Source organism: Trypanosoma cruzi (assembly GCF_000209065.1).
Source record: "Trypanosoma cruzi strain CL Brener chromosome Unknown tcruzi_1047053506053, whole genome shotgun sequence".
NCBI classification, from domain to species: domain Eukaryota; phylum Euglenozoa; class Kinetoplastea; order Trypanosomatida; family Trypanosomatidae; genus Trypanosoma; species Trypanosoma cruzi.
The window spans coordinates 1-20,816 of NW_920348.1; the positions used below are offsets into that span (position 1 = coordinate 1).

Below are 20,816 nucleotides of genomic sequence, written 5' to 3' on the forward strand. Positions count from 1 at the left end.
TTCTTTGAGAGCTCCGCGTATGAATTATAGCCGGTCATCTCCACAGCCTGCATCATCAGGCCGACCGAATAGACAGTGCACACCGTCACCAGGACAAGAAGGATGATGGAGAAGGCGACACCACTCATCTGAAAGCCCGCTGCCAGGCTGATCACCCCGCCACCAAGCGTGGCGCTCGCAAGGTTAAACGTCGTCGACAAGAGACCGCCATAGGGAATTATGTTTGTGAAACAACGCAGGGCACCCATTCCGGAGCTCGTGCGCCTCCACTTCACCCCGCTGCCATTTTCACTCCCCAGTTCGGGCACCACGACGGGATCGTTTCCGGGAGCAATATTGCCACTCTCGGTGTCCATCTCGTTTGCCAAGAAATCTTCTGAAAACCCTTGCTGAACAATGTGGAGTCTTCTGAGTCACTCTCTAATCACTCTTCTTTCAGAGAAGCAGGGAGCAGAGCAGGCGGGCACACATACACACAACGCAACCAATAAAGACAACGAGGAACCCGGCTGGTCAGATGCGACCCTCTCATTCTCTCTCCGGCGTGCATACACCCCAAACACTCTCAGTCAGCACTTAATTAGTTGCCTTTCCCTGCTACGCTCGGCACTTGCGCCGGAAAACATTCAATAATTAAAAACAAAAACACTTTGGTGGCGGTTTCCTTGTGCACCAAACAAATATTCAGCTCTGCGGCAATTTTTCTGTCCTTGACGAGCGAGAAAGAGCCTCGCCAAGCGGAACCCGCCCTGTCGCGTCGCATATCCCGAGCATCCACACACGGATGGGAGTGAGCGCAAGTGGAGAGAAAAAAAAAAGGTCTGGGAGCAGCACAAACACACACACACACAGGGGGATGAATGTGCTTCTCGTCTATCCTCGACAAATCATGTAAAAGACTCCATCGCCAATCACAAAGAGAGACACCACACGGCTTAAAGCAGAGACCACCCGACAAGGCAAAAAAGAAAAGAAAAAACAAAAACAAGAACAACAACAAAAAAAGATGTGGCACCACGCATCCCCGCGCTCTTTATTGCGTCTTCTCCCCTTCCTACACATATAAAATAAAACGTACTTCCCCTTTTTCTCCTCCGCCCCCCTCCCTCCCTTGCATTGCAAATGCGCGGGGGCCTGCACAGGAGGGGCAGAGGAGCAAAACGAAGGCGGTTTCTAAGTGCGCCATGAACAATCGGGGGCGGGGAAGACAAAAAATGAAAATACAACACGCATCATTTTCATGCACGGGACGTGTGCCAAAGAATTGTGCCAGTCGCCTCTGCCCGCGAACAGGTCCCACGCCCTGGCGTGCGGCAGCTGGCACAGTAAAAAAAAGAAGAAGAAAAGAATCCACTATTGGTCCTAAATAAAATGGTAAGTGATAGAGTGCCTTTACTCAGAGGAGTGCATTGGACCCTTCACGACTCCGCACTGCTCGCAGACAGTCGCACGTGACACCTCCATGACGCAAAGGGCTGAATGAAGCATGCCCGTCGACCCTCTTGTTCTCCCAGCATGATGGCACATTACCGAACCACACCATACAGGCTGGCCCCTGTGCCAAAGACAACCGCAACCACACCAGCCATGAGGAGAAGGTACGTGCAAACATAATTCACGATTCCCACGGTGCCCAGACTCCAGTTCCCACAATACATACGGTATAGCGCCGGCAGGCAGAAGCCGAGAGTGCCGCCACAGAAACTGCCCAGCAGCCCAAAGACGGTGTTCAGCACGGGAATAAAGAGCCCGAGCAGCAGTGCGCAGAGAGCCATAACTCCACAGAAAAGGCAATTTTTCCATGCAGGGATCGTGGCCACATCCCATCCAATGATGTAATAGCAGCAATCGCGAGCGGGCTGCATGCACAGCGCAAAACCAACGCAAAGCTTAAATACAATTCCTGCGTATGCAATGGCCATCAACACATCACGTCGGACATCATAAAACACGAGAACAGTGTCCGTCACCTCGTCCCCAAAGTCGGCGTAACCAAAAAAGCCGGCAACAATGTACGCAATGCAACACAAAGACATGCTGCAGGCTGTGTGGAGCGTCATGCGCCTCGCGCTCGGCTTGCGCATTTCTCCAAAGATGGAGAAGCAATTCATGTGGCACAGGTACGAGAACATGAAGATGGAAAGGCCTTCGATTGCCCCGTTGCCCGACTTGAACATGGCGACATCATCACGAAGTTTTCCGCCTCTAAATCCATGCTGAACAGAGTGCACAACGATGCAGGCAATAAAATAGTAGATGCAAATTACCCCGACAGCAGAGGCGTAGCGCAGGGAGTTAATCTCCTTCGGCAGTGACAACGAGAACATGCCCACAAACCAGATTGCACTTGTCACCGCGCGATTGCCAGCCTCGGAGCGCCAAAACTCCGGCAGGGACGGATCGGACAGCACGGGCTCAAGGAGACGGCCAATGGCTATGACATATCCCACACAGGTGCCAAAGGTGAACAACCACGTGAGAACCACCGTGAAGTGGTCCCACCCCCGGCCAAACAGTTTCTTTGAGAGCTCCGCGTATGAATTATAGCCGGTCATCTCCACAGCCTGCATCATCAGGCCGACCGAATAGACAGTGCACACCGTCACCAGGACAAGAAGGATGATGGAGAAGGCGACACCACTCATCTGAAAGCCCGCTGCCAGGCTGATCACCCCGCCACCAAGCGTGGCGCTCGCAAGGTTAAACGTCGTCGACAAGAGACCGCCATAGGGAATTATGTTTGTGAAACAACGCAGGGCACCCATTCCGGAGCTCGTGCGCCTCCACTTCACCCCGCTGCCATTTTCACTCCCCAGTTCGGGCACCACGACGGGATCGTTTCCGGGAGCAATATTGCCACTCTCGGTGTCCATCTCGTTTGCCAAGAAATCTTCTGAAAACCCTTGCTGAACAATGTGGAGTCTTCTGAGTCACTCTCTAATCACTCTTCTTTCAGAGAAGCAGGGAGCAGAGCAGGCGGGCACACATACACACAACGCAACCAATAAAGACAACGAGGAACCCGGCTGGTCAGATGCGACCCCCTCATTCTCTCTCCGGCGTGCATACACCCCAAACACTCTCAGTCAGCACTTAATTAGTTGCCTTTCCCTGCTACGCTCGGCACTTGCGCCGGAAAACATTCAATAATTAAAAACAAAAACACTTTGGTGGCGGTTTCCTTGTGCACCAAACAAATATTCAGCTCTGCGGCAATTTTTCTGTCCTTGACGAGCGAGAAAGAGCCTCGCCAAGCGGAACCCGCCCTGTCGCGTCGCATATCCCGAGCATCCACACACGGATGGGAGTGAGCGCAAGTGGAGAGAAAAAAAAAAGGTCTGGGAGCAGCACAAACACACACACACACAGGGGGATGAATGTGCTTCTCGTCTATCCTCGACAAATCATGTAAAAGACTCCATCGCCAATCACAAAGAGAGACACCACACGGCTTAAAGCAGAGACCACCCGACAAGGCAAAAAAGAAAAGAGAAAAAAGAAAAAAAGATAAATACTATGAAAATCAGCAATACCGTTTATTGGTTTGTAATTAAGGCAAGAACATATAATTTTTCTGTGTAGTTAATTACTTTCTTGATTTTGGAATTTGTCATTTTCTATAGTTTTCTTTTGTTTTTGGTTGAGAAATGATTTTAAATGTAAAAATTCATTGGCTCCAGATGAATTTTTTGAGTGGTATAAAAAAATTGAATTTTTTCCTTCTTTAGGATTTCTAAGGTCGTCCGGCAGGCATTTGCTGTTGTAGTTGCTGTGCAATAATGTGCGCATATTATCTTTATTCCCGAGAAGTGGCGTGATAAATTGTTTTTAATTTGGCATGCATATGTTAAAGATATCCAGAAATTGTATTAATCTGGTTATAATCCCCTTTCCAACACGTGCTTAAGGATGTTTCGGTGTAGAGTTACAAATGAATGTAATCAAATAATAATAATAATAATAATAATAATAATAATAATAATAATAATAATAATAATAATAATAATAATAATAATAATAATAATAATAATAATAATAATAATAATAATAATAATAATAATAATAATAATAATAATAATAATAATAATAATAATAATAATAATAATAATAATAATAATAATAATAATAATAATAATAATAATAATAATAATAATAATAATAATAATAATAATAATAATAATAATAATAATATAATCTTCCGGGCAGCTGGCCGGATCCTGAAGATCTATGGAAACCAAACAAGTTAGGAAAAAAGGTTCTTTAGTTAATTGCTTCAATGTTTTATTTTCATTCAATATATAGAATTCTGTGGACCATTAGCATGGTCCTTTGTCCTCAGTTAGGATTGAAATATTATTACTTACGAAGTGGCAGACTTTGGGGTCCTCCAACCACAAGACCCCGCCGCGTGGTGGGAATCAAGGGGGTGGGTGGGATGGCAAAATAAAATTAAAACACTCTGGCCTCTATCGGCTCCCTGCCCCTACAGAGTCGCGTTCTTCCCAAAAGATTCATACGGTAGAAAGTATCATAAAGAAGAGCATTAGTTTTATCAGGATATACATATACATTAATGAAGGCAGCCAGCTCTCCCGCGATCATTCTTTTCAAAAGCTCCTAATAGTAATAATAATAATTGCCAAAAAATAGTAATAATAGTAAAAAAGAAAATAATAATAATAATTGCAAAAAAAGAATAATAACAAGACTTCACCAAAGTACAATTTCCTTCATTTGTATAATGGATTAAATTGTCAATATCAAGGATCGCCAGTTCCCCCTTAAATAAATAATTGAAATTCAAACCAGATATTTCTTTCCCATCCTGGTTAATAAGAATATATATCATTAAAAGATTTTTTTAATTAATGAATAATTAAATCAATAATTCCAGCCAATAGTAATCCCACAAGATGCTTATTTCCTCTGTTTTAGGGGTCAGCTGAAACAAATAAGATAAATAAAATTTAAAAAAGAATAATCTTCTTGGCCGCTGGCTGGATCCTGAAATTATTTACAAAAACCAAACAAGATAGAGAAAAAGGGAAGTATCGAAGAGGCAGTTAATTGCCTCAGTGTTTCCCTCCGATAATATCCAAATACATATATATTATATTATATACTGTTGACCGCTCACGTGGTCCTTGCACTCAGTGAGTGTATGAAATATTATTTCTTACGAAGTGGCAGACTTTGGGCTCCACCAACCACAAGACCGCGCCGCGTGGTGGGAATCAAAAGGGGGTGGGTGGGATGGCAAAATAAAAACAAACAATTATCTTGCCTCTATCGGCTCCCTGCCCCTTAAAGTCTTTTTTTTGCCAAAAATTCATACGGTAGAAAGTATGATAAAGAATGCATTCGCTTTATCAGGATACATATACATTAATTAAGTTAGCCAGCTCTCCCGCGATCATTCTTTTCACAAGCTCCTAATAATAATAATAATATTAACAATAATTGATAGTATACAGGCAACAGAAGTCTGAAATGTAAAAGAGCACGTGGACCCAGCGGTAATGTAATTCCATCTATGACCAAAAAATAGCCTTGCCATGGTTCCATAAAACATTAAAGTAATTAACTCTCGTCTTACAGTCATTATACGCACAGATTATCAACATTTTTATAGTCTGCAATTTCAGAAGGTGAGAGGTTATACCAATAAATTTAAAGAATAAAGGCAAACTAATGATACCGCACCGTAGCGCAGCGTTGGATAGGTTAAAATCAGCTGAATGAAAAGCATCGTAATACCTTGAATCTGTCAGCATAAAGTAACCACAATTTAAGTCAGATTTTCTTGTATGTCTTTTGAGAACATCTTCCCTCTGTGAGGAAGAAATTCTTCTTCAAGCTCTTCCTCATCCCTTTTTTTTTGTTGTTATAAACCACTTGTATTCCTTCTCTGTAGTGTCGCTAGAAAATAAAAATAAAGTACAAAAAAAACACCAGTATATATGTATATATGAGGTTATAGGTAAAAAAAAAAAAATAAAACAAAAAAAGTGCAGGAATCACGTTTCTCAACGAAATATGTAGAAATTTCAATTGGTGATCAACCACAGTATTTAGTCACCGCTCAAAAACCACTCCAATAAAGAGGCAGCAGCCTTGGGTAATGACTTGCCCCAACGTAATGGTAAATTCATCACCAAGCATGAAATAACAAAGGGCCCTTTAACCACAAGAACCACACCCTCACCACAATGTAAAATCTCCGAAAAACCATCAGAGAAGCAAAATTCTATAAACAAGCCATCCTGACGAAAAGAGGTCAAAAAACACGGGCGGGGACGATCAAGGCACTTTGTCATTCGATAAAAACAAATGCAATCCCTTTCACTCATTTTTAATGCTTCATTTGACCATGGAAATCGCATTAATAGTTCAGCTTTACGCAGAGTTGTGGCCTTTTCAAGACTAATACCAACTTCTATGTAAAAACTTGGAAGCTCATCCTCACAAGCAATAAGAAGGTTAGAACCATCAGAGAAATGACATCCAAAATACTCAAATTGTATCTGATAACAAAAAACAACTATAATATCCTTCTGTGAATCCTTCCAAAGAATATTCGGAGCCATCATCCTGCATATTAGAGCCGAAAACTGATTCAGAGCCAAATTCTCACCACAGGCCATACATAAATCTCGTCCAGTTTGTGCGCAATGGAAAAAAGGCGTCTTCGAAAAGTCCTTGGAACACATATCACATGTATATCCCAGTTTGTATTCGGGCTCAAAATCCAGCGGAAGAATCTCATAATATCGAAAAAGACATTGTTCCCCTCCCTTCATACCGCTGGTTAAGAAAATCAATAAGAAAAGGAGACAAAGCCGTTTAAAAAGACAAAAATAACAGCAAAAGAACAAAAAACAGTAAACAATAACCCAAAACGCAAAAAATTCACTAATAAAACCGCCCCTGTAAACACAGTTCAAAAATTGGCATACAGAAGAAAAAACAGCTTTTATCCTGGAAAGGACACCTGGTTATGTACTAAAAAAAATAAACTAAATCTGTTACAACCCCCAAAATCATAAAGAATATCCACCTGATTCGCTGATCAGATCCTAAACTCAGTAAAATGGGACGAAAAAGAAGAAATCAATGGAGAGGCAGCGGCTTCACCACACCCTCGATGTTTATTCCATATAAATATTATATTCGGACAGCCACTAATCGTGACACGGTGCACTCTATTCGGACAGGAGATATGTGTCACTTGCGACGTGGCAGCATTAAAAGTCCTCCAGCCACAAGACCCCGCCGCGAATTGGGAATAAAAACAGGACGGGTGGGACGGCCAAAAAAAATTAAATAGAATATCTTCCGGGCAGCTGGCCGGATCCTGAAGATCTATGGAAACCAAACAAGTTAGGAAAAAAGGTTCTTTAGTTAATTGCTTCAATGTTTTATTCTCATTCAATGTATAGAATTCTGTGGACCATTAGCATGGTCCTTTGTCCTCAGTTAGGATTGAAATATTATTACTTACGAAGTGGCAGACTTTGGGGTCCTCCAACCACAAGACCCCGCCGCGTGGTGGGAATCAAGGGGGTGGGTGGGATGGCAAAATAAAAACAAACAATTATCTTGCCTCTATCGGCTCCCTGCCCCTACAGAGTCGCGTTCTTCCCAAAAGATTCATACGGTGGAAAGTATCATAAAGAATGCATTCATTTATCAGGATATACACATACATTAAGTAAGTTAGCCAGCTCTCCCGCGATCATTCTTTTCACAAGCTCCTAAGGGAGACATTCGTCCGACCGCTGTCAGCTCCTTCGCTTCTTCCGTCGCAATCATCGAAAGATTCATATAAAAAAATAAATCGTCCAGTAATATCTTCTCACGATGTATTAAGTTAGGCGGCCAGCTCTCTCGTTAGCACTATTCTCACACGCTCACAGAAAAATGGCCGTCGTTTTCAAAGGTAAAAATAAAAAAGTAAAATAAAAATTTACAGGACTCGATCCTCCATCGAGGTCACCATTCCAGTGATCTTTATGTCTATCTGACAAACACACGCACACACGCAGAGAGAGAGAGAACCGTTAAAAAACCCATTCAGTATTTTGTTTTTGAACAATCAAAAAAAAAAAAAACCCTAGGAATTGAGACTCTGTGTGAGTGCTGCGGAGAAAAAAAGAATAATTTTCGAGAGGCAATCATAAAACAAAAGCAGTGCCTCGGAAATGTAATTTGTCAAATATGAGAATATTCACACGTCAAATGGCATCACCAATTCACTCCAAAACGCCCCCAATATATCAATAAACAGCAGTTGCGCCAACCGTCTCCCATGAGGAAATGATTGACGGTACCAATAATAAAAATTCCAAAAACGAAAGACAATAAAAAAAAAAAAAAAGAAAATGAATACTTTTATACGAAAAAAAAAATCCCTCTAAGACCGTTTCGTTTCATACGAAATAAAACAACAAAAAGGCCCTTTCACAGGCCACTACCGCGGCAGTCGGCGTAAAAAACACCCCCGATCCGGAAGGAAAGTGGAAAATAGCAAGCCAAACGCGACGGGAGACGCGGGCCCTTACCCCACGAGCGGGTTCGGCCCAGGCTTTGGGAGACACATCCCGCCCCGGCAAGGATGGGGCGTCGCCCGCCCCTTCTTGGCTCCCCGCGGCGCGTGGCGGGGCGAGCGGCGGAAAGGAAGGTCCGCGTGTCGCGGCCCCCGCTGCCGCTCACTCTGTGGCGGGTGGGGGTCCCCTTCGCAATTTTACCCGGCGGGTGGTGGGCGATGTGCGGGCCATCGGGTTTATCGGAAGAAGACGCAAGGAATGGGAGAGAACGGGGCATGCAAGTGTAGGAATCGATGGATATTTGACAACAACGTTATCTTTTTAGTTATATTGAAAAATGAGTAAAAAGACAAAATGACGAATTATTCTATACGCAAGGACCGATCTAAAGGTAATGAAGAGAGAGAGAGAGAGAAGGTTAATCTATACCTATACATAGTGTGATTGCAAATAAATAAAGATAAATAATAAATTAAGTAAATAAAGATCGGTTGATCGATCAATCAACAAGTTGGAAATACAAATAATAGATAAATAAAGAAAAAATCAATAAATAAAAATAAATAAAAAATATAAATTAAAAATATATAAAAGCAAACAAATATGAACGTGAATAAGTTTAACTAAGAAAATAAATATAGATAAATTAATTTAAATAGCCAAATAAGGAAGTAAATGTAAATAAATATTTATAAACGAACATAACTGGATAGTTGTTGATAATGAGTTATAATTATAAATAAAAAAAGTATGATTGTAAATAAATGTGGAAATAAATAAATAAATATTATTGAAAATATAAAATAATTCAATAATTAAATGTAAATAAATAATTTTTAATTATCGAATAAATAAATAAGCAAATCAGGCTATTTGGCTGGGCCGCTGGCCGGATCCTGAACTCATCTATAGTTATTAAGCAAATGGGGCAGAAGGAAGGGGTGAACGGAGAGACAGTAGATTCGCATCATTTTTAGCTTCAAGTATATATATGTATTTTCTGATATCCACTCTCGTGACATGCCGCACTTTCCTAGGATTAGAAATATTATTGGTTAAAAAATGGTGGAATTTAAGATCTTCCAGCTACACGACCCCGCAATGAGGGAATCAAAGGGGGCGGGTGGGAAGGTAAAAATAAAAATAAAAATAAGGACGAATAATCTTGGCGTTATTGGTCTTTTTTTTTTTTTACCACGGCCTGCCAAACGATCATAAGATGGGAGAAAATTCGTACAGAGTTCGTTTATCAGGAGATATGTGTTTATGAAATTAGCTAGCCACTTTTTTGGCGAACATTCTTTCCAGAATTTACTAAAAATATAAATAAATTTAAATAAAAACTGTGGACAATATATATAAATATGAAAATGAACATTGATTGGTGTACAAATAAGTCGTTATGGATATGTAACTATATTTATATTTGTATTCATATTAATTTATGTATATTTTTAAATATGTATATGCTTTTCTCTCTGCTTCTTATTGACAGATTGCTTGCTTTGGCTGATTTATTGGTTTGCTAGTTTGCTGATTATATGTGTAGATCAATAAAAAATATTAATATTTACTTATCAATTCCAACATTTATATACTTGTATTTGTTTATATTTGTATTTATATCCCTCCATATAATTGTTTCACCGTTCTTTTTTATTCTGTGGCATTCTGCTTTTGTTGTATAATGTATCCTTCTCCCGTGAGTTTCCGCTTATTTTTTTAGAGCGCATAGGCATTCCGTCCCGCGGACAAGGTTTCATATGCACTGAAGCACCCCATCGGACAAAAAGTCGCAAGGGTTTGCGAAGCCCATCGCAATTGAATGATGGTTGCTACCTTTTCTGATCTCCTGAGGAGCTGCGACGTGTGATTGCGTTGCCCATGACACCCAACACAATGATAACTTTCAACGAGAAGTTTGCAGGTTCATTGTGCAGTTTTCTTGAGGTGTAGCCCACACCCGTATTTTGGGAGTGAATGCACGGTGTACCTGTGTAGGGGATGCTGAGGGCGGCGTCAGCGAGGCATGGGATAACGTGTACTTCGGAACAAGTGTGTGGCGTTGGCCAGAGGAGGCATTGTGCCAACGGCATCACTGATTGATGGACGGGTGATTTTGAGGCTGGTAGCTTCCTTGCTTTAAGGAATGGAACGGCGCTGGCTGACCAGGTGCCACTCGCTATCTATTCTGTCCTTGATGTGGCTTAAAAGACGATACGGACGCGTGCGGCGGGGGAAAAGGAAGTAGGACATTGTGTGAACATGCATTTGAACGTGTCAGAGCGTCACAATATCCCTCAACAAGTGTGGAGCCCCCGACTTGATGATTCGATTGTCCTGATAAAACTTCCTGAGGTGGAGGTGAGTGCGCTGACTTCCGTTTCTCCGAATTTTCCTCCATCTGACAGGCTGCGCGGCTGACGTGGAGGGACATCATGCGCACCTGTTTCCGGCGGGTGCGATGCCGTTTCCCACATTTGAGGGCGATTTCCCCGATGATGCACTCTGTCATCCTCACTTGTTTTATTTGACGACACGACGCAACGCGGGGTTGGTGCTGAGCCATTAAGGCCTTCCATCTCGGTTGGAACCAAAGCGGAGAGTCCATGAAGAGGCATGCTGCTTGCGACTGGTTGATGCTTGGCCTGTGAGGAGTCTGTTTTTTGCCGTGGAGCGTCTCTTTCGCCTGTTTGCAGAGCCCTCTACACATTGCACAGTTCTTGTGCTCCTGAGTAATGCCGATAGGGGTGGAACGCATGATGGTGTTTCATTGCTGGAAGGCTCTGTGAGGAGGAAAAATATTATTTATTCTTTCTTCTTCCTGGACGAGACGAATCCATTCTTTGATTGAAGTACGAGTGCCTTGTTGCAGTTCTTTTTGGCCGCTGGGGGCTTTGATGTTTATTCCAATCAATGGCTCTCACTGGCGGCTCCAAGGCCTAATGTCGACTGGTGTCTTCTTTCTTGGGCCCACGTTGCTTGGCCTAACAATTATTTGTGCAACTGGACAACAAGTTCTCTGTGGACGTGGATCATGTTTCGCGGAATATTGCCACAACAGCTGCTGAGCGGGCTGGTGTTTGTTGCGTCCTGCATGACTCTGACGATGTTCTTGCAGATTTCACTCTGTTGCGTGTAAGTGATGTTACATCTGTGCCTCTTCGTGTGGCAGAGGCCTGAACCAACGGGGGGTAGAGTGTTGTGATGAATTCGAGCACCGACAACCCTCGTGTTGCTCATCGTTGTGCCCGTTTTCACTGCGTTCCTCGACGTGGGAACATTTTATTTTGTGCGGTATGGAGAGCACTCATCCGCTGGCATATCGCCGTGTGGTGGTCTCCGGCTCAAAGGACCCTGTGGAATACTTTGTGAGGGCGAAGGGTGATGGCACGACTGTCATGCCCACACAGACGGAGACGAGAACAGGCTGGTTGATGTGCCCTGCAACACTGCGCTCCCAATTGCGTCATTGGATGCGTGCAGAGCAGGTGGCTCTCCGGTGTTTGTTGGCTTTACGGCCAACCTGCTGGTCTCTTCTGAAGGGCATTCAAGAGCATTCGTTCTCTGAGGGTGTTCCTTCTGGGTGGTCCGCACACTGCAGTGCCCGCTCCATTTGGCTTTTTCTTCGGTGAGAGGATGGTCTGTTGCACTTCTTGGGCCCCTGTGGAGGGGGAGGGTCATGGGGCAACATGCCCTCTGTTTCGGTGTTGGTGCACCACGTACTTGTGGCCGCGTTACGCAGGAGGCATAATACTCTGTTGCAGGATGAAAGCAACGTGCTCTTGTCCCTTGCCAGCAATGCACGGTCTTCTTGTTATGTTGTTCGGGTGTTTCTGCAGGATAACGAGTTTGCAAATGGTTACGAGGGATGTGTGGCTGCAGGGGTTGAGTGCCGTTTTTGTTTTTTTTTCTGACGGGCGGTGTTTAGCAATTACAGATGCTTGCAGATGTCATCGCCGGTGTGAGGGCAGGTGTTTCAGCCACCCGAAGCGTGGCTGTTGGGAAGACGTGTTTCACTCTTGCGGTGGGGGCAGGCACCAAAGGGGCGAATGTGCGGGCTCACCACCCTACTTTCTGTACTGTTTTTCCGCGACGACTGGATCTGATCGCCAGCCACATTGAGCCGTCGCCATGTGGCCGCAAAGTTGTCTCGAAGCGGTCGAGAGGCCGCAGGGCACGGCATTTGTATTCATCCGTGGAAGTGTCACGGGGGAGAAGTGCGGGCCTTTTCGGCATCTGACGTTTCGCTGCCTTTTGACGCCATATTCGGTGAGTCCGTGGGTACTGTCTGGTGCTCCTGCCTTTTACTGGATGATTGGAGCTGCTGAGATGTGGAGGGTATTTGCTGCGCCTTCTTTTTTGGTATATTTGTCGCACGCCGTGTTCGAGATGGTTTTCGATTGCCGCATTGCATGGGGTGCTGCAAGGCGATGCATTATGCCACGCGATTGTGTTGTGGGTGCCGTGCGGTGGAAATATTTGACGTCGTTGAAGTGCCCTTGGAGGGTGGGGTGGCGATCCTCCGGCGCGGGTGATCACTGACGGGTTCACACGCTCCTTTGAATTTGCTGTCCCTTCTTTGTACTTTCATGAACTGGCCGCGGATATTTCAGAATATATTCAGGTTGCTGCGGTGCTCCATACATTCAATGTGTTGTCCTCCGCGCCGTCAACCTCGGCAGCTGAACGACCGCTCTCTTTGAAGGGTTTGGGAGGAGGATCCGTCCAACTTATTCCGCGGCTGGAGTCACTTCCTTCATTTCTGTCGGCTAGACACGCCCACACCGTCACTTTGCGTTTCCTTCCCTCAATGGGAGGAATGGGTGATGACGAAATTCGAGAGGCGGTGGCTCTTTTTGTTTCATTGTTGGGGAATCGGTCAGCGGCAGTTGATGCATTAGCCCTTCCTGAGGGTCGGCGGCACAAACTCTGTGGCTGAGACGATTTGGATGGGAGTTCACAGGGGCAAAATCCGCGCTTTACTTCCGTGCTTATGCCGATGGAATGCAATTATTTGCCCCTTCCTGTGATGCCTCGTGTGTGCCACGACACTTCATTGAGGAGAGCATGAGGTGCTATTGTGCGTGCTATTTCGTTAGACGCCGCAGCTCTTTTCAGGGGTGTGATTCGACTGTGTGGTGGGTCGGTTGAGGGGGAGGACGTGGATGGGCCTCGCCTACCCGACTGCTGGGCCTCATTTTTTTGAACGTCTTGACCAAATTGCTGCTCTCCTTTTGCTTGCCTTACCGGGCCTGGCGACCCCTTGAGGAGCGGTGCGGCAGCGTGGGCTGTCAGGCTGCTGAGGAGGCCGTGGCTGCGCGGGATGTCCTGCGGAATTTTTTTGCGTTTCGGGACTACTGTAGAGAAGAGGACATTTCATGCCTCCTTCACGTCCACGAGAGCAAATTTAGGGATCGCGGTTGTGGGATCTCACCTCACGAGTGTCTGCGCTCGTTGATCGCGTCGACGGTGCGCTCTGTGTGTCTTCGACCACTGCCGAAGCGTCCCGCTGTTTTTCTTCCGGTGAACGGGAAAATCCACCAACACACAGAGCAGGTTGCGGGGGATGTTGCAGCGAGGAACGCTTTAAAGGTTCTACAGTGAGGGAGCGGTGCTTGCAAGGATCCCGCAGCACTTGGGATTCTGCTTGCCTTTAATTTCTGCTGTCTGTCTGTTGGTTGGTGCCGTTTGCCGGAGGGTGTATTGGCCCGTGCGCAACCGTCAATGTCTCTGCTTCTGTGTGTGGCCTCACAGTGCTTGAGCCGTTGTGGACGGTGAGAGTAATTACTGTGGCGGCTACGACAACGCTGATGTGTTACACTGCAGATGGTGGCGCCACCCACTTCTCTTCCACGTTCTTTTTTGGTGCGTTTTAGATTTTAATTTGATTTCCTGCGCGCAAACACACTCAGGCTAGGAAGGAAGCTACGACCAAGCGCGAATCGCTACTGTGAAATTTGAGGGCACTGAAAGAACCAACAACAACACACATTGCCCCCCCCACACACATATTTATATGCTCTCACGTGTTGCTGCTGTGAAGGCACCCCGCACACACAACCATCGCGGCGTGACCGGATCCCGCGGAAGGAGGAGGGAAGGAAGAGAGAGTGAGCCGCAGAGGCCCCACATGTCCCGGCGTGTGTTTGCTTCCGCGGTGCTGCTTCTTCTCCTCGTTGTGATGATGTGCTGCGGTGGAGCTGCACAGGCCCAAAGCTTTGGAACGGGAATGGGCGATTCCTATGGAGGACAAGGTTCGAGGCAGTTGCAAAGGGGGCATCAGGCCGCAAACCCACCGGTCCCTGGCCACATTTTCCGCAATCCCCATCTTGTGAATGTGGACGGGATGCTGCTGGCCATTGCTGGAGCTCAGTTCAATAGAACTGTGGGGAGCGGGAGTGCGTCCATGCAGTTGGCGGCGCAGCTCAGCATGAATCGTGGGGTGAATTGGAGTTCGTACGCGGGACCAGAAGATCTTGACGCTTTTGCTGCACGCCTTCACCAGATGTTGTTTACCACGCCTTTCAGACTCTTCGGACCGCTTTTTGCTTTTGTGGAGGGCTACGACTTACGGACTGGGGCCATAATTCGGTTTCCCGATGAGCGGGGAAGTGGGTTGGAGTCTGTTATCCATTTTCTGGAGACGGGGCCTGGACGAAGCGGAGGTTTGTCGATGAATTCCGACTCTATGAGCATTAGCCTTCCTTATCCCTATAAATCCGACGACTTGATTGGCTTCCTCAACGATGCCAGCACTCCCATCACGAGAATGACGGATAACACGCTCGTGTTTCCCGTGCAGTTTCTGACATTTGGAGGGAACACTGCGTCCACAATCATGTACATGAATTTCACTCAACAGCGCTGGACCTTTGCGAACAGCGCGACACATGCGGGCTGCACCAGCCCCAGTATCCTTGAGTGGGATGCTGGTAAAATCATCATGATCACCTCATGTGAGTACGGCCGCCGAAGGGTGTACGAGTCGACTGACAAGGGGAACACGTGGAAGGAGGCTCTGGGGACGCTCTCGCGCGTGTGGAGCAACTCATTGGCCGGTTCTGGGCTCCACATTCAGAGTGGATTCATCACTGCAACCATTGATGGAAAGAAGGTGATCCTCCTCACCCAGCTGGAATATTTCGGGGACAACCGAAAGAGCGAGATTCACCTGTGGCTAACGGACACGAACCGCATTTACCACGTTGGCCAGTTACCCACTGGGTATGGCGCGACCTCCAGCTCCCTGTTGTACGCGGATGATAGGCTGTATTGTTTGTACGAGACCAGTGGTGGAAGCGACTCAGCCTTCTTCCTGGATCTGACGTCTGAGCTGCAGGGGATAAGGCGTGCGCTGTCTACCTGGGCCGCAAATGACATTGCCTTGAGACAATGCAGCTCAATTGCCGCGAACGCCGCGCTGTCAAGATGGGACTGTTCTGTTCCTATCCCCACGGCTGGGCTTGTGGGCCATTTGGCCGATAGGCTCCGTGGGGACAAGTGGGAGGACGAGTACCTTGGGGTGAATGCTGTTGTGAGGGGTGCGACGAAAAAGGTTCCCAGTGGGTTGACGTTCGAAGGGCATGACGCAGGGGCCCAGTGGCCTGTGGACAAGCAGTGGCCGACCAGACCACTCCACTTTGCAAACTATGGGTTTACTCTTGCGGCAACGGTGTCGATCCACGAGGTGCCGACGGGCATCACTCCCCTGATGGGCCTGGAGAAAATGGGGAAGACAACACTCCTGGGACTGTCGTACGATAATAATATGAGGTGGAGCGTGGTGCACGGGTCGTACCTAAGGTATTTAACCAAATGGGAGCTGGACAAGACGTATCACGTGGTGCTCAAAATGCATGACGGTGTGGGCTCCGTGTACGTTGACGGGACTCTCCTTTGGAATTTGAGGCTGAGAAATTCGTTCAATGAAGGGCTGGACACGGTCTCACACTTTTACTTTGGCGCGTACGATGAGCAGCTGAGCAGCGGAAAAATCCATGCGACGGTGGCGAACGTCTTTCTGTACAACCGCCCGTTGAATGACACTGAGATTGGTGCCCTCAACGCGAGTAAAGTCACCATTCCACCTCCGGAAAGGAAGCCGGTGCCGGCGGCGGCAGCTACTTCTCCGTCCGTTGGACCTGCCAACGAGAGGATGACCACAAATACACAGCCAACTGCGCCAGCACCCACTCCTGCCGGACCACAGCCGACGACACGAGTAACCTCGAACGGGAGCAGTGGTGCAAGCGGTGGCGCTCCATCCACGCCAGCGGTGTCGGAATCAGAAGAGCCGAAACCAGCGGAGTCGGAATCAGAAGAGCCCAAACCGGCGGAGTCGGAATCAGAAGAGCCCAAACCGGTGGAGTCGGAATCAGAAGAGCCGAAACCAGCGGAGCCCAATGCCGCGACATCCTCAGCTAGGGAGGGAACTGCAGACCAGCCGGCATCTGCCACATCTTCAAGCGCCGCCATTACTGATTTTGGTGCTTTCTCATCTGATGATGCACAAACGGTGGGGACGGAAGGTGGAGATATGATGCAGGCAGATCAACCAACCCAATTCTCTGTGGGCAACCCCAACGCAGCAAATGCAGCAGCACATAACGCTGAAGGCAAGGGCAAAAATGGGCTCCATCCACAGGTCAAGAAAGCAGAGGCGGCGACACTCAGCAGCAGCCTTTTAAATTCGTCGCAGTGGGATAACAGCGTTGCTGGCACTATGCGTGGGAGCGGACTGCTGCCGCTGCTTCTTCTGCTGGGACTGTGGGGGTTTGCGGCTGCGTGAGGAGTGTGCGGCCTTGGTGTTGGACACTTGCGCCCTTCCCCACACCGACGCACACACCTCTAGGAATAAATTTTACTGCGCAGAGAATAATTTGTTTTTGTTTCCTTTTAATTTTTTCTATTTTTTTTCTGCTGCTTTAGGGCAACCACCATGGACGTTTTTTTTTTCGGCTTAAAAATTTTTTTTTCTTTTCTGTTCGGAGTATAATTTATTATGTTTTTTTGTTTTTTTTTTAATTATTTTTGTTTGCTTTTTAAATAAAATGGTTTCTGTTTTTTTTTTTTTCTCCCCCTTTTTTGCTTGTTGCCTTGGGGCAACCAATATGAACGTTTTTTTTTTTTCATTTTTAATGGTTTAATGGTTTAATTTGTTTAATTTTTAGTTTTTATTTTTCATCTCCCATCCCTTCTATTTTTTACTTTTGGGGGCAATCACTATGGACGTTTTTTTTCTTTTCTACTCTTTAATTGTTTCTTCTGCACTCTTCCTGTGAGGGTGCCGTGTGTTTCCCGCCCAACCGCTCCACTCGCACACCACCGACACGCTCATGACGACGGCCCTGTGCGCCTCGCCTGCTGCACGCATGAGGAGGGGCCGCGACGAACGGCGCGCTGAGGGAGCCGTGACGTGTGGGCGTGCGACGAGGGCCTGTGGGGCGGAGCACACATTTCTTCCCTCTTGTTTTGTTTTTGCGGCCAGGGCGGGCAGACACCCGCAGCGCCACACACACAGCCACACCCTGCCGCCGTGTTTTTAAGATTTTTTGCTTTTGCTGCGCTCACTCTCCCGATGGAGTGACGCGACTCCCGTCATGTCTGCGTGCTTCTCTCAGTCCCCACACACACGAGTGACTGTGGTCTGCGGGCCGCACTCACGCGCCGATGGGAGGGCTGAGGGGAGCAGCAACACGCAGATGACCCCATGAAATATAAACGATGTGCGGACACATGGAGGGTCGGACGGTTGAAGGACATTTAAATATCTTTTAATTTTATTTTCGGACAAAATATGCGGACAATTTCTGGAGCAACATGGTAGTTGGGTGCTTTTTGTGTGGTTCTTTTTTTCCCTTTTTTTCTTTTTTCATTTTTGTGTGTAACCGTAATAGAGGACGACATTTCTTCTTTTTCTTTTTTTTTTTTCATTTTTTTTTCTTTTTTTCAAAGTGTGAGGTGTGGAAGGTGAAGATGAATCTTTTTTTAATTTTAATAAATTTTTAATGAATTGCCGCTGCTTTGTCTGCAGTGCAATATCATGAGCTTGAGCAGTCTTTTTCTCTTTATTTCTGCCATGCACTTCTGCTGTACATTTTAGTTTGTGCGTCCCCTCACATGCTCTGCTCCTGTTTTTACTTTTTTGCCTCGTGTGTCTGCAGGCACACACAACCACATGCACGCACAGGATGCACATTGCAGTGGATTTTGATGCTTCTTTTGTAGCGTGTGCTGGCGGTTGCGGGTGGCTGCTGCTTCCTTTAGTGGGCATGAAGGGAAGGAGGAGAGAGGGAGCTCGCACGGCGAGTCACTCTTCCTGCGGGTGTGATGCGCGCGATGGGCTGCGACGGCTGTGGAGGGCTGCATCCCTTCGGTGTGCGCTTCTCCGCCGTTGTGCCGTGCTTTTGCGCATGTCATTTGTTATGCGCGTGCTGGGCATGTTTTCCCGGAGCGTTGGGCGGCCACCACCATTCTTTTGCGGTTTGTGTGAGTGGGCACGTGCGGATGAGGGTCAGGGCGTATGGAATGAAGGAATGGCGTGAGGAAAGGGGAATTTGATTTGGATGGTATTTGGACCGGATTCATTTGGCTGCGGTGGGCACATGCACGACGGGTGTGTTTCCGCATAATGCGGGAGGATGCGACAGGGTTTTCCGAAGTGGCCCGTCAATGCAATTCGGGTTTCGTGGCACTGAGGCACAGTGATCTTCCTGCAATGGCTGGTGAGGGCCCCTAGTGGACCGGTGTATTTATGCTGCTGCTGCTGCTGCTCGAGGAGGCGTAGAGGTGCGATTTGAGGTGAGCGGCGGAAGGGCCGCACATCCCGCAGTGATGGTCGTCGTTGGCCTACCGGGTGCCTCTGAAGGTTTTGTTGGATGCAACGTCCTTATGCCCGTCTCCGGATGGCGGCATCCCTGATGCAGCCAACGAACGGGGCTGGGAGCGACGGTGAGACGCAAGCACGTGTGGATGTTTGGAGCGGCCGGCGCACCGCACGCTGAGAGCATGGCACGGCGAGGGCCTGGCCTAGAAAAGGGACACCGCGTGGGACGTCAATCTTCACTGCAGCGACCGCCACCGAGTTCGGATTTGCTCGCACCTTCTGCGGTCCCTCTTCCTCCCCTCACTTCTGTGCCGAGGACTGTGCCGCGGGATCCAGCAGCGCGATGTTTGGCCGCAGGAACATGGCCCGAACAAATGATTTGTGGGAGGGGATGTGCACTGCGACGAGAAGGAGAAAATGTTGAGAGACGACCACCACGACAAGACCGGAGCGAAGTTGTGTTTTTTCCACTTGCGCGAGGGCGGCCTGCCACCTGGTGGGTTAGGAGGATTATTTTTTTTTGCGTCGTTGCGCTCTCTTTTTATTCAGCTGCGTTTTCATGCGGACCTGCGAAGGGAGATTTGCAAGAAATTCCTGCGAGGCGTCCGTGCCGTTGTCGTAAAAGCGGATTCCCCCTTGAAAAACGCTACTTTATAAATTTGTTTTGGGCGGGGAGTTCCTGTCGATTCACTGCGACTTTGTTTTGCGGATTTGATGCGTGTGTTTCCGGGCGGTTCGGTCTGTGCTCCCGGCCCACTCGGATGTGGTGTGCGCGTCGACGTGAAGGTGCCTGCCAGCCGTTTTATTGCCTTCCCCGCTGTGGCTGCCGCCGTTGCCTTCCTCCCTTCCTGAGGTCCTGCGGCTTCTTGACACGATGTTTTGGAGAAGGCGTTGCCGCTCTTATCGTCCATGATATTTTGATTCTGGTTTTGCGGTCAGGAGAAATTGAACGAGAGGGTTTGCTGCCCTCTTGTCTTGTTTGCCCTCTCTGCCTGACGGCCAGTTCTACACAAACGTGCTCCTCGGCACCTCAGTTGGTGCTGGCGGGTTTGCTCACAGTTGTCGCTGGCAATCGCATGCGCCAACTCTTCTCTGCTCCCTTTCAGTGTCGCATTTTTTTATTGATTGACGGACGCCATTCCGTCCGGCGTGTCACTTTGATTGGATTGTGTGGGACTGCTCGCCAGCGCCATCGGAGAAAGCAGGCCGACTTTTTCACGTATTTAAATTCCGTCTTGCGCGCGGGTGTTTTTCACATGTTCTGTTGGGCACTCAAACAGCGAGGTGTCCGGAACTATGCGTGCGTGGAATCCTTCCTGCCATGTGAACTGCGGGCAACACCGCGGGGCTGTCACCTTTACTCCGCAGAGTTGTTGTGTCTCTTCGCGGGGTTGGCAGGGAAATTCCTTGCAGCCTGCTACTGCTGGTGTGTCCCCAAATGT

General features: G+C 47.3%; 5 protein-coding genes and 1 pseudogene across 5 annotated transcripts, besides 34 other annotated features; 3 read left to right on the forward strand and 3 right to left on the reverse strand.

The window, feature by feature from the left end:
• Window positions 1-356, reverse strand: Tc00.1047053506053.5 (amino acid transporter, putative; the record flags this gene model as incomplete). The annotated part of the gene is made up of 1 exon (XM_805049.1): window positions 1-356. A coding segment is annotated over one exon (356 nt), but the record flags the coding sequence as incomplete, so codon positions are not given.
• Window positions 1-2,162: a sequence feature (heterozygous, non-Esmeraldo-like haplotype).
• Window positions 963-1,003: a microsatellite.
• On the reverse strand, window positions 1,527-2,873 carry Tc00.1047053506053.10 (amino acid transporter, putative; the record flags this gene model as incomplete). Its single annotated transcript, XM_805045.1, has 1 exon — window positions 1,527-2,873. One exon carries the CDS (start codon window positions 2,871-2,873, stop codon window positions 1,527-1,529), a length of 1,347 nt encoding a protein of 448 aa, XP_810138.1.
• Window positions 2,163-3,496: a sequence feature (areas not merged during assembly with more than two copies in the genome that could not be assigned to a particular haplotype).
• Window positions 3,497-6,573: a sequence feature (haploid, non-Esmeraldo-like haplotype).
• Window positions 3,947-4,191: a microsatellite.
• Window positions 4,191-4,619: a mobile genetic element.
• Window positions 4,619-4,684: a microsatellite.
• Window positions 4,830-4,890: a sequence feature (AT_rich).
• Window positions 4,977-5,434: a mobile genetic element.
• Window positions 5,434-5,461: a microsatellite.
• Window positions 6,072-6,800, reverse strand: Tc00.1047053506053.20 (uncharacterized protein; the record flags this gene model as incomplete). The annotated part of the gene is made up of 1 exon (XM_805046.1): window positions 6,072-6,800. The coding sequence occupies one exon, from the start codon at window positions 6,798-6,800 to the stop codon at window positions 6,072-6,074; it is 729 nt and encodes a 242-aa protein (XP_810139.1).
• Window positions 6,574-7,326: a sequence feature (heterozygous, non-Esmeraldo-like haplotype).
• Window positions 7,218-7,335: a mobile genetic element.
• Window positions 7,327-7,360: a sequence feature (haploid, non-Esmeraldo-like haplotype).
• Window positions 7,331-7,912: a mobile genetic element.
• Window positions 7,361-7,701: a sequence feature (areas not merged during assembly with more than two copies in the genome that could not be assigned to a particular haplotype).
• Window positions 7,702-7,862: a sequence feature (haploid, non-Esmeraldo-like haplotype).
• Window positions 7,863-8,702: a sequence feature (haploid, Esmeraldo-like haplotype).
• Window positions 7,941-7,969: a sequence feature (AT_rich).
• Window positions 8,347-8,382: a sequence feature (A-rich).
• Window positions 8,703-9,141: a sequence feature (haploid, non-Esmeraldo-like haplotype).
• Window positions 8,995-9,031: a sequence feature (AT_rich).
• Window positions 9,072-9,234: a microsatellite.
• Window positions 9,142-17,279: a sequence feature (areas not merged during assembly with more than two copies in the genome that could not be assigned to a particular haplotype).
• Window positions 9,282-9,411: a microsatellite.
• Window positions 9,424-9,856: a mobile genetic element.
• Window positions 9,679-9,699: a microsatellite.
• Window positions 9,862-9,889: a sequence feature (AT_rich).
• Window positions 9,899-10,014: a microsatellite.
• Window positions 10,099-10,119: a sequence feature (AT_rich).
• On the forward strand, window positions 10,234-14,067 carry Tc00.1047053506053.35 (annotated as a pseudogene).
• Tc00.1047053506053.50 (trans-sialidase, putative) lies at window positions 14,566-17,337 on the forward strand (the record flags this gene model as incomplete). Its single annotated transcript, XM_805047.1, has 1 exon — window positions 14,566-17,337. One exon carries the CDS (start codon window positions 14,566-14,568, stop codon window positions 17,335-17,337), a length of 2,772 nt encoding a protein of 923 aa, XP_810140.1.
• Window positions 17,280-17,994: a sequence feature (haploid, Esmeraldo-like haplotype).
• Window positions 17,516-17,635: a sequence feature (T-rich).
• Window positions 17,995-20,816: a sequence feature (areas not merged during assembly with more than two copies in the genome that could not be assigned to a particular haplotype).
• Window positions 18,455-18,498: a microsatellite.
• Window positions 18,532-18,558: a sequence feature (AT_rich).
• Tc00.1047053506053.60 (uncharacterized protein) lies at window positions 19,521-20,816 on the forward strand (the record flags this gene model as incomplete). The annotated part of the gene is made up of 1 exon (XM_805048.1): window positions 19,521-20,816. A coding segment is annotated over one exon (1,296 nt), but the record flags the coding sequence as incomplete, so codon positions are not given.